Source organism: Camarhynchus parvulus, chromosome 10 (genome assembly GCF_901933205.1).
Source record: "Camarhynchus parvulus chromosome 10, STF_HiC, whole genome shotgun sequence".
NCBI classification, from domain to species: Eukaryota; Metazoa; Chordata; class Aves; order Passeriformes; family Thraupidae; genus Camarhynchus; species Camarhynchus parvulus.
In genome coordinates, this window is record NC_044580.1 from 5,324,762 (window position 1) to 5,339,186 (window position 14,425).

A 14,425-nucleotide genomic window follows, 5' to 3' on the forward strand; every position below is an offset into this window, starting at 1 on the left:
GGTCTGTGCTCCTGTTCTGCATTCTTCCTCCTTGCCTGGCCTTTTACCTAGAACAGCTTTCCAGTGCATAACAGAAGTGAAGTGAATTTTATTATCTTTGCATGTTAAAAACCACCTAAGCCTGTTAATTCTTGCATATATGTGTATGTGAGAGGTGTTTTCTATTATTCATCTTGGGTAGTTGAAAATCTAATTTCTGATTGTTTCTTTTTTTAAGATACTGTAATCAAAGTCACTTCATATTTTAACCTCCAGGTGCTGCTGTGGGCAGCTCATTAACCAACATATTCCACCTCCTCCAAGTATAACAGCTAATAAAAATGAAGAAGAAACGAAGCAAGTGGAAGCTCAGCCAGAGAAATGGTCTGTCAGTAAACACACCCAAGCATACCCAACAGATGCCTATGGAAACCTGGAATTCCAGGGAGGAGGACATTCAAATAAGGCCATGGTAAGGGGCATAGGATACTCTAAGGTATTTATTTATCTGGTGTTCAACAGACTCCTGAGTTTTCTTAGCAGTAAAAGTAACAGCAGTTCAAACTTCCGCAAAAATTCTCTTTGTTTTTCCTCTCTTCTGAAGAAATCCAAACTTAGGTTTGTTTCCATGTTTGCAAATTGTAAAACTCTCTCTTCAGGATGAAAGGCAAGCAGTAACCATTCTTTGCTCAGAGAAGTTTTCAGAACAGGTTGAGTGACAGCATTACACGTTGCTCTTTGCAGTACATCCGTGTGTCCTACGACACTAAACCAGATTCTCTGCTGCATCTCATGGTGAAAGACTGGCAACTGGAACTGCCCAAACTCTTAATCTCTGTCCATGGAGGCCTCCAGAACTTTGAAATGCAACCAAAATTAAAGCAAGTGTTTGGAAAAGGTCTGATAAAGGCTGCCATGACTACGGGAGCTTGGATTTTCACTGGTGGTGTTAGTACAGGTAAGCAATTGCCATCACTTTTAGTTTACTTAAGAATTCAGTGATGTTCATTCACTAATCTTTCCCACAGGCAGAAGATTTAAGTCTACATGAACGAGTCATTACCCACTAGACCAAAAAAGGAGCATTGTAATCATTTGTGTTAATCTCCTTCCCAGCCCAGACCATAAGATTTTCCTGGGTCAGTATTGATTTGCATTACTCGGTGTTTCCCCTGAAAACAAATTTCAGCCTTGGTTTCAGTAGCAAGGAATCTACCACTAGTTCTAATACACTTCTTTTAGTGCTTGGTTTTACCTGTAGTTAAGTTTCCTACTCCAAATTTAGCTTTGGTGTGGTTTTTTTGTACAAAGATCTATTTATTACTGAAAGTGTATTTCCTGCTGTCATGGTTTGTGTCCAATGAATAACATACCTCAGACAAGTGTACAGATTACACTGTGGTGAGTTGGTAATGGGATAAGTCTTCCACAGACTTCACTGAATTCAGCACAATGATGTGAGAAGGTCATGGGACTTCCAACACAGCCATTACAAAATAAACCATGGCTGTCTGCATTGCATGTTCTACTATAATGTACCAGTACCAGTTTAGTAGTGAAAGCACCTCAGTAGCTCCATGAGAGGCAAGAAGAAAATTCTGTTGTTTAGTGATCAGTCTAAAGTGCCAAAAATGCATTAAATTAATTGTACCTATAGGTGTCATTCGTCATGTGGGAGATGCCTTGAAAGATCATTCTTCCAAATCCAGAGGACGAATATGTGCCATAGGAATTGCACCATGGGGCATTGTAGAAAACAAGGAAGATCTAATAGGAAAAGATGTAAGTGTTTAAGGAAACAACTGTGTGAAAATGCATTGTTAATATTTCTGAAATACTACTTTTTTCCATTTCTAAAGCAGGCCTAGAAGGTGAAATTGAACAATTTCTTGAGAAAACCTGTTGTTTAAGAATATTTCTCAGCTTGTCATATATGACCTCAAAATAAATATGGAATTGCTGAGGTTTCCATTGCTTTCTTTAGTAAAGACCTCTCTGTGGTGACAGTTTTACATCCTAACTTCAGTGTGGCACTCTGAGACTTCTGTAAATCACATAAGGGCCTTATTGTGTGTGCAAGGCTGGCATTTATTATAGGTGGGTACTCTGGAGTGGCATGTGAATTACTAGGAACTCCAAATGAGAATGTATTTTCTAATGCACTAAGAGGATTATGTAACAGCACAGTGTGTGAACAAGGAGAGCATGGTAATGAGCTTAGGGGAACATGCAGGGGAGTGCACAATCTGACTGTCATCCTCTAAAGAAAACAGTGCTGTCAGGAGGACAGATTTGGAATGTAAAAGCAAGCTCCATTTCTAATTCTCCTCTGGTTTTTATAGAGGTTTGCTTAGAGAAGACTCTGAGTGTGCCTCTGTTGGGTGGTGTGGGGCATTTTCCCATTTGATTCTTCCTTCTAACCTAGGTGCATCTCTCCTCTTGGCACACAGGTAACACGAGTTTACCAAACAATGTCAAACCCTTTAAGTAAGCTCTCTGTGCTCAACAGTTCCCACACCCACTTCATTCTGGCAGACAATGGCACATTAGGTAAATATGGAGCTGAAGTCAAGTTACGGCGTCAGCTGGAAAAACACATTTCCCTTCAGAAGATTAACACACGTAAGTACAAGTGGGGCAAACTGTGACCATAATGTCTTGAAGTGGGGGAAAGGAGGGCTTGAAGTACTTGAAATTATGGAAATTAAAGGCTTCTTCCAGTTCTTTCCATGGAAATGTGATCAGGACTGTGTGGCTGGTCTAGAACATGTGCTGTTTGATAAGTGTTTGATAAGAGCCCATGTTGAACCGGGCAGGAATGCCATGGAGTAGGATTGCATAAAGGGATGAGGAAAAATTGGCAAATCATAGTGAGGAGAAGCTTCAAAGCAGTGAGAATCTAAGGAAAAGGAAATGCAAAGAATTTGTGCACTTCTAGGCTAGAATTCATAAGCACCAGTAAACACACAGAACAAGGGGATTTTTTACAGTTCCTGTTTACTGGAATCCTGTGCAGCTTAGTGATTTCTGATTTTGAATGTTCACACAAGCATTTTATTTTCTCTTTTATATATGGATTTTTTTTCATTTGAAATATCACACTCGAAATTCTTTGGTCTTCCTGATAAACTTAGCAGACATTTTGATTTTTAATGACAATTAAGACAATTTCACCTTAATGCTTTCATATTTAGAGTTTTGTGCAGTTTAAAATTTCTTACAGCTATTATGGCCTCTTTAAAATAATTTTCTAGAATTTTTCTCATTGTTATTTAGAAAATAATTCTTTTAAAAGATATATATTCATTAACATATAAAATATTAATTTTAAAAGGTTAAATAGAAAATATATAAACTATTTAAAAACAACTTCACAACCCTAATTAAAAATGGTCCAAAAAATGTCAATACTCTTTCAATTCACACATCGGTTAAAAGCTACTGGAGAATCTACATCAGTTCTACCAGTTGCTTTTCTTACCTCTTACTGGTACCCCTATAAACTGTGTAAGCCTGTAAAAATAAGAGAAAAGAAACATCCAGAACAGCAATTGCATTGAACTCCACAGAAGTTCCTTATAGGGCCAAAGTGCCCCTATAGGTAGAGCAGAAAACTCAAATAGAGTGCCAGGTAAAGCCAAAAGGTGCAATTAGAGATCAGCCATGAGGTATCCAAATGTTCCAGGAATTCTCTAAGTGCTGCCCTGTGCCTGTGGTGAGCCTAGGAAACAGCTCAGGAAAATGCTGCCCCTTGCCTTTGAGCACAGAGGCAGTGCCAGGTGCTGCTGCCCACAGATGGAAACAGCTCAGCCTGCTTTTGTCATCTTTGTCTTCTGCAGAAGTGCTGGCAGAGCTGGAAGGTTGTAAAAGGGAGCATTGGCATGAAAGGTCAGGAATTCAGGGCCCAGAGATAAGATGTTCTTTGCCATTCCTTTTAATACACTGGGGCTTGGGGATAGCAACTCTGGTTTGGGTAGTTGTTTGATGGTTTTTGTCATGAGAAGGGCAAAGTCAGGAGTACACATAGAAACCTGTTCTGTGAAGGGCTGCAGTACACCTGCTAGTTACAACATACAGGGAGTTGTTTTGTTTCTTCTTAATCACTCCAAGCACAGGCACCTCTGCTGGAAATCTCAGGAGGAATCATTAAAGATTTCATGGATGCTCAGGCCGGCCCTGTGCTCTGTGACTCCTCCTTATCAGAGCTGGGGTGTACTGACAGGAGGATGTCAGGAAGCTTCTCCTGTTACTGTGCATGGTGTTCCTGTTCTGCAGAGAAGAATCCAGGTTGAAAACATGAACTCTTTCACGCGTTCTCAGCCAAACAAAAAAAGTGCATCTTTATAAAGCGCTGGTCATTTCACAGGTTAAGAACTGAATTCAATTTCTTATGATAGTGGAATTAGTCAGCATTCAGGTAATGTTTTGTCCTTCATTTCCCCAAGTTTCTTGTGACCAAGGCTACTGAGACCATGTGACCTGTGGGCTTCCCTTTGTCATCCTATGCCTGGAGATCACAGTGAGGCAGGGACAGCAAAGGGATGCTCAGCTGTCGTCTCTTCCATCGACAAGCCATTTCAGCCTCATGATTAAAACACTAATTCCATTTTTTTACTTTAGGAATAAGCATAGGTATGTCACCTCACTGAAGACTACCCTAGGTAACCAATGAAGAGGTAAAGCATCAAAGGCTGGGAGCCTGATGAAGCAGTCATGTTAGCTGCTTTATCTGTACCTGGTGTCTGTCGAGAGAAGTCACAAACATCCACCAACACTGAGTGGATAAGTTACCAGTATGGAGCTGATACAAAAGCAAGGGCAGAGAGACATCTTGCTCTTTTCCTTTTGGGCTTGGGGAACAGCATATGGATGTTTTTGCTCACATTGGCCATGAAATGGCAATCATTTTTCCTAAGGACTCTGGTTTGAAGCAATGCTCTAACACAGAAATCACATCCACCTATCCCGATTCCTTAAACTAAGTTTCAATGACACTTCTTTTTTTTTCTTGTTTCTGTTCTTCTGGTTTTTGCAGGACTGGGGCAAGGTGTTCCTGTAGTTGGGCTCATAGTAGAAGGAGGTCCCAATGTGATCTCCATTGTCTTGGAGTGTCTGCGGGAAGACCCCCCTCTCCCGGTGGTGATCTGCGACGGCAGCGGGCGAGCGTCAGACATCCTGTCATTTGCACACAAGTATTCAGAGGAAGGAGGGTAAGGGTTCAAGATCTTCACCAAAGCTGTGTAGGACTGTATGCCTTGCTTTCATAGAGCTTCATTAAAAAAAGCCCCTCAAGGACAAAATGCTGCTAACAGAGGCATTCTGCTGTCAGCCAGCTTTTGTTGCCTGTTTGGTCTTAGCCCTGAAGTTGGTGAGTAGAAGTTATTACCACTCTGAATGCATGTTATGGGCCTTTGAAATGAGCTTGCTCTCAGTACAGCACACTGTTTTACAAGCTCCATCAGGGTTTGCTGCACTATACTTTGTGCTGGATTGAGCATGGTAGAAGCAAGGACAAGTTCCCAGGAATAACTCTTTTCTTCAGGCTAGGGCTGAGGTTAATTAGTGCATGGATTTGCAGAATGTGTACTGCCTGATTCTGCTGTGTTGTGTGAATGAATTTCACTGTCCAAGAGTGCCAGACCAGCTGTGGAAATTTTGGGCTTCCTTCATTCTCTTGCTTTTGCCTTCCAGGAAAACACCTTGTATATTGTCCTAATTAGGTTGTGGCATACCTGTCTTGTGCTGAAGATAGAACCTATTTCCTTGACTGAAGTTGGAGCTTAGCTTGGATTAAATATTAAGCAGACAAGTAGTGTTGCAAGCAGTGTGGATATTATTTGCTGAATTAGGAGAGCAGCTCTTACGCTGGATTTTGTTGGTGTTTAGACATAGCACATATTTAATTGCACCAACAGAATTTATGATTCAGCAACTTTCCTTTCTGTCTAACAAGCTTCCATAGTTTAGATCATACCTAGCTTGCTTTTTTTTTTTAATTTCTTATTCATTCTTCCTATCAGCTCATAAGTAATTGAAAGAGCTTATCAGGATCAGTCTCTCAGAGATGTGCTTGCTGCATGACTTTCCCTCCCAGTGACAGTGCATATGATGCAGTGTCCAATTTTCTTCTCCAATAATTATGATAAATGTGTTCATCTAGTAAGGCAGATCTATAATGAGAATTTTTTGTCAGTCCAATCATTTTCTCACAGTGAATTTTGAATTTTACTACATCTCTCATCTGCTGGTAATGTTTGCCATAATCTGAAAACACATGTGTTTTATTGGGAAATGGATGAAGATTGAAGGGCTGTTTTGTAATGGTTTGGGAGAGCAAACATTCCTGACCTTTCTATAGAGTTTTCAATGTAATTTCTTAAATTATCTTTTGGATTGTTCATTTCTTTCTCAGTGGGGTATTATGAGGTTTCAGATGCATTAGCAAGTTCAGTCCTCTGTTTAAGACCATAACCAAGGTGACATATCAGAAGTGTGAAGTATTTTGGGGTTTTTAGCTATATGCAAAGGGACTTGGAACATATAGAAGCAAAGCTGGGGGTTCTGTAAGGCCTAATGCTAAAATCCTGAAGACTGAAATTGTTAACAGAAGTATATCTATGATATATAAGGGGAATACCTGGATATTATAGTATCTTAAACAGTAGGCCTTCTGACTATATATTCATTCTGGCAATGTCTTCTTTTATGTCTCATCTTTCATTTAGGATAATAAATGAATCCCTTAGGGACCAGCTTCTAGTTACCATCCAGAAAACCTTTAACTACAACAGAAATCAAGCTCATCAGCTGTTTGTCATTCTTATGGAGTGCATGAAAAAAAAAGAACTTGTAAGTATCCTAAAAGTAGTTCACAAAGGTGATTTCTGTGACCAAACTTTACAGAGTACTTTTAAGTGCCATTTTCCCAGGGTTATAGTTTAAGCTTTTTCCCCCCATGTAGCTGCATTAAATGTACACATTCAGGCATAAACACAGGCCAAGAAGGGATTACATCTTCTGGAAAGTCCCAAAACCAAATTTCAGATGCTTCTCCTATGTAAATTGATAGGAATCTTTTTCCACAGACTTCAGCAAGGCAGAATAGGACACCAAGAGAAATGCACTAAACCCAAGATCCAGTGCCAAAAGTGGAGGAAGGATAATTGAAGAAAGGGTTCCTAGGAGCAAAAAGCATTCAGAGTACATCAACACATTTTTGTTTTCTGACATAGTTACTCCTTAACAGCCTTTCATTCCAGGGAAAGGGGCTTGGCAGGCCTGTTGAAAGAAACTGAAGCATTGTTTTCCTGAAGATCCCCCCGTGTTCCTTGCTCCTGGTTTGCTGCAGGTCTGCTGTGTGTGCTGCAGCCCTCACTCAGGCTCCTGCCTGTCTCCCACATCCCAGCTGCAGAGAAAAGTGTGCTCAGGAAAAGAAAACCTTTGACATTCACATCTGTGGTCTGGAAGCAGTGTATTGAAACTGCTTCCACTGTGTCTTTGCAGGCAGAATGAATCCCTGAGTGTTTGACTTTGAGTAATTATTTCTCTGAAGTTTTGTAAATATGATGCCAAGATGAGTTCCATACATACACCTTCACTGGATGTAAAGTTGGTAGTAAACATGACTCTGATAAGCTGACTGAAAAGTGAATCAGCCTTGCTAAAAAATTGGTTTGAGAAAAGAGGAGAGCCCCCAGCTGCTTTAGTCAGACTGCTTTGAAATTAAAATGCATCAGAGCACGCCTGGTTTACTCAGCAAAATTCAGACACTGGCTGTGCAGCCTAAGCAGACTTGTGGTTATGGTTTTCTGTTGATAGTTTGTCTGTTCTTGTTAATTAGTAATATTCTTTCTGTAGTTCTTCTTTTTCTAACATCATGTATCTTTGCATTCCTGCAAAATATATTCAAACTGTTGAGAAAATTGCTAGTCTCAGTAGATAATGTGAATAGCTGCTTTTGGAAAATGAAGAATTTGAGGTTCTTTGGTCATACTTAATTTGGTATTAAGTTTGTTAACATAGAGTATTTGGTTATTCTGCTTTTGAATAATTAGTCATCTAATATGTAGTTAAATGGCTAAGCTTTACATTAATTACTATTTTTAAAATCATTGAATTGCAATTGACTGAACTAAGCAAATGTGACTAAAAATAATTGCTTTTTTTTTACTTGGTTCTGCCTTTTTGATTGTCATACATAACACAACCTGCAGCTAAGAAGTATTTGAGTCTTATCATCAATAAAATAGATGCTATGATAATTATCTTGAGTAACTAGCATTTCCATTTCCATTACTTCTAGGAAGTAATAGAACCATCAGAAAACAATTGGTTTTGCATGGCAGTTTTGTCACCACATTTTAGAATACGTGGATTTGGTGAAGATTTTTCATCAAGTTTGTCTGTTCACCAATGCAGGGATATTTTAGGATAACTTCACTGAAAGAATTTAATTAAACATTTCTGTGAAAACTAAATTTCAAAGAAAAATTTAGTCAAACTGTACTTTTTGAAAAATCTTAAGTTGAAGGGAATAATGAAGCAGCACCATTCTGCCCCATTTTCTATCCACATGTTCAGTGTCTCTCTTTCCTGTGCTGTAATTTGGTGTGTTTGGTTTTAGATCACCGTGTTCCGCATGGGCTCGGAAGGGCAGCACGACATTGAGATGTCCATCCTCACTGCTCTCCTCAAAGGTGGGTGTTCCAGGCACACAGGAGGGCTGCACAAGCATCCCAAGAGGGCATCCCTATGCCCTGTCTGACATTCACTCTTCTTGTTTAAGTTCTTGATTTCTTCACTTGGATTTTAACAAGTGCCTGGGTGTGTTTGGCACACATGTTCAGATTAGCATGAGGCATAAAATCTAAATTGAAAGTTTTGTGTGGCTTTCCTCCCCTGAAAGCGTGGGATGGGAGTGCTGCAACAACTGTACTGCTGATACTGCAGCTCATTTTATTGCAGTTCTAGCATACGTGGATAAAGTTAGGGAAAAAAATGGGAAGATGAAAGGCTGTCTGGATTTCTCCAGATCTCAGACTGTGCCATTTAAACCTTAGAGCAATAGGATCAGTTCCATATATAATTGGGTTTTTTATGTTTGCTGAGACAACCTTTTTCTGTCTGTGGGTATACAGTGGTTGATACAGGCTCTATATGGGATCTCTGGAGTCCCCAAATTTACACTTTTATGTACAGTATCAGCCAGAAGAGCTGAGAGGAGTCTTTAAGAAGAGCTAAATGTCTGACTTTAGCATCAGAATAAAAGTCAATATGGAAGCTTAAAAAAAAAAAAGGGAGACAATCTCATTAATCCTTTGGAAATTAGGATTTTGGGGTTAGATGGTATAATGTGATTGGATGAATCCACTGCTTTGTCTAATAATAGTATGATATGGAGCCAGACTTGCTGTTTTCTACTTATTGCAGAAGGTTGTCCAGTTTTGTTTCATCATGTGTGAAATATGAAACCTTTGTGGTTTCTCTTCAGGTACCAATGCATCTGCTCCAGACCAGCTCAGCCTGGCTTTGGCCTGGAATCGTGTAGACATTGCACGCAGCCAGATCTTTGTCTTTGGACACCACTGGCCAGTAAGACAAAGTTTTCTTTCTTTTTCAGTAGTTTAAATTGTGTAATATTTACACCTTGGGTTTTGATGCTGCACTGGCAGCAATGGTGAAACACTGCAGTTCACCTGTGTAAATAAAATCCTTTATTTAAGCTATTTTTATGTCTCACTGTGTTGATGCTTTTTGCTTTGCTGTGTGAACCATCTGATGCTGAATTACTCCAAGGTGTCATGAGGAGAGCAGCAATCCAGTTTTCTTCACTGTGCATTTTATGCAACCTAAGCATTATCTGCAGCAAGTTAAGCCTCCAAAGTGTGGTGCATGTGTGCCTCTGCCCTGGGCAGACAGGTTGGAAAGGGGAAGGACTTTAGCTGAATAAATGTTTCTCAAGAGGAATAGACAGAAATACCGTCTGCAGAACAGAAATGAACCAGTGAGTGGTTCTCTGTCCTCTCCTCTCTGCTCTGCAGTGTGGATGCTGTTTGGCGTCATGCAGCATTCTTGTTAGGCTCTTTCTGTCCAGCTCTTGTTGCTATTTATTTTCACAACTATTGCTTTCAGAGAGAGCAAAGGACCTGAAGTGTCCCAGTCCTCTCACACTGATTTTATTTTTCAAGAGAAATCCTCCCCAGTCAGTCTCCTTCACTGCCTCAACTTTCAGTGTTACAAAGTTAGACTTAACAGCTTTTAAAAAGGGGTAAAGCTGTGACTAGGCAGAAAGGCCCTTAAACTTAGAGAAGTTACCATTTTTAGTTGACTAAATGTGAGAAGTGGTGACTGGGGGGTGAGCTTGGTAGGAGTGTACTCAGTTAAATAGTTACTGTAAGATCAATTAGATTTCTAATACTTTAATGCATTATAAACACAGCCTTTAGGAAGCCTTACAGCTCCTGATGGTACAGCTCCTGAGAAGGAAAAGAAATCTCCAGCACCTCAGACTAAAGCAGGCAGAGGAAAAGGAAAAGGAAAGAAAAAGGGAGGAAAAGCAAAAGAGGAACCAGAAGAAGAAACAGACCCAAGAAAACTTGAACTCCTGAACTGGGTGAGATGAAAGTATTTGTATAAAAAACTGCTGAAGATTTTTTTTTTTTGTTCTGAGGTATAAAGACAGAAGGAAGACACACATTTTTATTCTGTAGAATGCTCTTTTGCACATTCTCACAAGATCAGCTGTAGATTCTGCAGGAATGCTGTTTGGTGTTTGAGCCAAGAATCCCTCTCTCATCCCATGTGCACCACATGCAGCCATACGTCAAAAGTACAAGTCAGTACTGAGCTGCAGCATCTTCTTCCCTGCACTTGTCAGAAGGAAATAAAACCACCAGTGAATGTCTTCCTTCTGTGAATGTGTTGGTTTGACTTGTTCCTATCATGCTGAGCAAGTAAATCCCCTTTTCACTTAATGTGTCAGGCACGGTATGCCTGGTTTAGTTAAAAATGCTAAACAGAATAATTGAAAGCTACATGCTGAAAGACTGAAAGCTACAGTTGTATTGCTAAGGTTGGGAAATCTCTGCTATCTCTACTCACTTCATGTGGTTAAAATGTTACTTTCTAAATTCCTTTTTACTTACAGAGTACTCAACATTTGTGGGAACTCAATCCATATCCTAAGTAGTGAAAATGGCTGTGGCTGCTGCCCAACCAGCTCATTTGTACTCATGTGGTCTCCCATTCTGCAACTCAGGTGAACTCCCTGGAGCAGGCTATGCTGGATGCACTGGTCCTGGATCGAGTGGACTTTGTGAAGCTGCTCATTGAGAATGGAGTGAACATGCAGCACTTCCTGACTATTCCTCGCCTGGAGGAGCTGTATAACACTGTGAGTGAGCAGAAATGCTAAAAAGCCCTCTGTATTTTACCACTGTGTACATGACTTGAATCACCACTGAAGGGTTTATAAAAAAGGGATATTACACAGCTCTTGATAGAAAGGTGTTTGTCACGGTAGCCCAGTTCCTTCTTTTCTCCCCTCTGGGGTGTGATGGCACATGGCTGTTGTCTGAAGTTCTGCATAAGCTGTCAGATCACTGATTGTGTTCATGTTTGCAAAAAATCTGAGGAAATGAAGCTCTAATGGACCATGAATTATTTTTATTTCAGAGACTGGGTCCACCAAATACGCTGCATTTGCTAGTCAGAGATGTGAAAAAGGTAAGCAGCATTACATTTGTGTGATTGCATTAGCCATGTGAATCAACAGTAAAAGCAACCATAGCATGGGGCCAAGCAGGCGTTTGAAATTAGATGGCAGCTGTTAAGTTAAATGTCTCCCTGTGGCAAACAGTGATGTCAGTCTAAATTGGGTATGGAGTGCTAGTAATTTAAAAACTAAGGAGTTAACTGAATTAAGTTCCTATAGTGTAATGTGGCATTTGAGATTTAGGTTGATACTGGTTCTTCTCTGCAAGAAGCTCCCAATGCAGCATTACAGTGGAAGCTAAGGCCTGCTAGGTTAACTGGAAGCTCCACTCATGACTGCAGGATTTCTTGCATTTTGTTTCCTTGTGTGTTTTCCAGTTACTTTTCCCCCACTAGTCCAACTTTTTTCCTGGGAGAAAATATCTTCTGTCCTAAATTTGTTACTCATTTGTTTCCATTACATGAAAATTTGTTCATTGCATGTGAGTAGGCAGGGTCATTGTGAGATTTGTTGTATTTTCTCTCTTAGAGGCTTTGAAGCTTTCATTCAGTAAAATTCAGCAACATGAAACCTCCTGTATTAATTTCTGCAAGGAAAACTCTCAGTTATTCCAGGGAGTTTCAGATGTGGGGATTATGCAGTACTGTGTTAATGTATAATTCATATTCATCTGCTTCATAGCTTAACACTTTTCTCGTTCAGTGTTGTCACTGAGTGTCACTAATGCTCCTCTGCATTCTGCTGTCTGTCTGTCTGTCTCTCCTCTTTTCCATTGCATTTCCATGCTCCCTCCCTCAGCGGCAGTCCCGGGGATTCAGTTGGGTTAACCTGGAGGTGATGTACTTCCTTAGGCTGTGGTTGTTCCATCATAGCAGCTGCTCAGTGGTGATGTAGAACCAGTCATTGCTGTAGGATGTAGCTTGGACAATGAAGCACCATTTTTTTCTGATGGAGTCAATGCAATTATCCAGTTTTAGCTGTAACTGCCAAAATTAGTTTGCCTTTTGCTTTGATTCTGGGCTGCACATTAATAATGGTCTGCACTGTAGAGTCAACTGTAGATAATATGATGAAATATAAGTTTCCATAAAAAAAATATATGAATTATGGTTATCAGGGATAGTCACCAAGAAATTGTCATGCTTTTATACTGGATTAATGATAATTAGTACAGAGTTTCTTAAGTTCATGAATATAACCCTTGTAAACAACATAAACTTGTATGGACACTCATATGTGAGTAAATAAAATGAAAATTTGTTTAGAAATATGAGTTCTGCTAACAACAAAACCAGAAAGTATTACCCAAAAAATTTTCATTATGTGAATCAGTTAATTTCATACAAATGCTCAAAGACTGAACCCAGGGGCTGTAAATAATACCCATGTTCCAATTTAATCATGACATATGTCTAGCCAGGCAATTTAATCTGTGTCATGTTTTCTTATCCTAAATCCTTATTAAGTTGTGGGTTTTTTTGTTAGGGAAATCTTCCACCAGATTATCATATCAGCCTAATTGATATTGGTCTTGTCCTGGAATATCTCATGGGTGGAGCCTATCGCTGCAACTATACTCGGAAAAGCTTTCGGACTCTTTATAATAATTTATTTGGACCAAAGAGGGTAAGAATTAATTAATTCTAGACGTGGCCATTGTGGTGGTGGTAAAAAATAAGTAACACTCTGTTTCTTCATTTTTGTGAAACTCTGCATATTAAATTCTAAAGTGCTGCAAGGTAGAAGTTGAAACTCCAAGAGTGAAGTTATAGAAGAACGTTGTAAGGCATCTCTGCTATAGGATGTGAGGACATGAGAGGTGGTGAATGCACTGACCTGGAGGTGAATTTCCTCCTATTCCAGTGGTTTACAATCCAAGTATTCCTAACTGTGGTGTGCTTAGAAGCACTTTTGGGGGGTTTTTTGGCTTTTGTGACCATGTGGTTATTTTAATTCTCAAAGCATTATTATCAAATTATTCATTTAACTCTTCAGTCTGAATTAAAATCTTTCCTTTGAGTGGAGGATAGATATTTCCTAACCCATTGCATTCCTGCAAATACAATTTAAATTAAGAGTAACTAATTGCAGCAGCACTATTGGTACAATTATTTATAGCAGTAAGTTTCATAATAAATGCTGTACATTTGTAAATGAAAATGGGTTTGCTTGGTATTGTTTGGTCTTTCAAATTTTCCTCCCATCTAACAGATTTTCTTTTCTATTTTTTAATATTCAGCCAAAAGCTCTTAAACTACTGGGAATGGAGGTAAGTTGGATTTATTTAAAATACTGGTTTTATCGAAACATTTCCTGGTACAATAACCTTTTGTTTTTATTTGATTTCCCTAGGGTGTAGAGGACCTAATTTTTTGTCCTTTGTCCTCCATTTAAGATTTTATGTCCTGTGCTTCAGAGGTGGTAAATACTTTGTGTAATTGATGGCCCCTGAATTTTCTGTAGAGGACAGAGGTCACCACTTGCAGTTGTTAAAACTGCTCAAGGAGAAGTACACGCTCAGTTGCTGAGCTGAAGAGTCATTTTTGGAAATGGTGTGGGAGGTTGAATTCTGAATTTGGGTTTAAATTCACATTTTGTTGAGAAACTGCATAATGCTGAGCTTGCTTGAACAATAATTGATTTTGTAGAATAGCAATTTCTTTTACTTGCAAACCACTTCTGAGATTGGACTCAAGGTCTACAGTGATGATGAGCTCTGTCTTATATATGCAA

At 39.4% G+C, this 14,425-nt stretch overlaps 1 protein-coding gene across 1 annotated transcript in view; it reads left to right on the forward strand.

Moving 5' to 3' along the window:
* The window catches only part of TRPM1 (transient receptor potential cation channel subfamily M member 1), a gene marked incomplete at its 5' end in the record, with an annotated part of 43,721 nt that overhangs the window by 10,457 nt on the left and 18,839 nt on the right, over positions 1-14,425 (forward strand). The window contains 13 exons of the mRNA XM_030955463.1: positions 256-451; positions 724-937; positions 1,637-1,761; positions 2,430-2,601; positions 5,015-5,189; positions 6,705-6,828; positions 8,603-8,675; positions 9,470-9,570; positions 10,418-10,591; positions 11,237-11,371; positions 11,653-11,703; positions 13,178-13,318; positions 13,932-13,961. Coding sequence (XP_030811323.1) covers positions 256-451; positions 724-937; positions 1,637-1,761; positions 2,430-2,601; positions 5,015-5,189; positions 6,705-6,828; positions 8,603-8,675; positions 9,470-9,570; positions 10,418-10,591; positions 11,237-11,371; positions 11,653-11,703; positions 13,178-13,318; positions 13,932-13,961 — 1,711 coding nt within the window. The remainder of the gene's footprint in view (positions 1-255; positions 452-723; positions 938-1,636; positions 1,762-2,429; positions 2,602-5,014; positions 5,190-6,704; positions 6,829-8,602; positions 8,676-9,469; positions 9,571-10,417; positions 10,592-11,236; positions 11,372-11,652; positions 11,704-13,177; positions 13,319-13,931; positions 13,962-14,425) is intronic.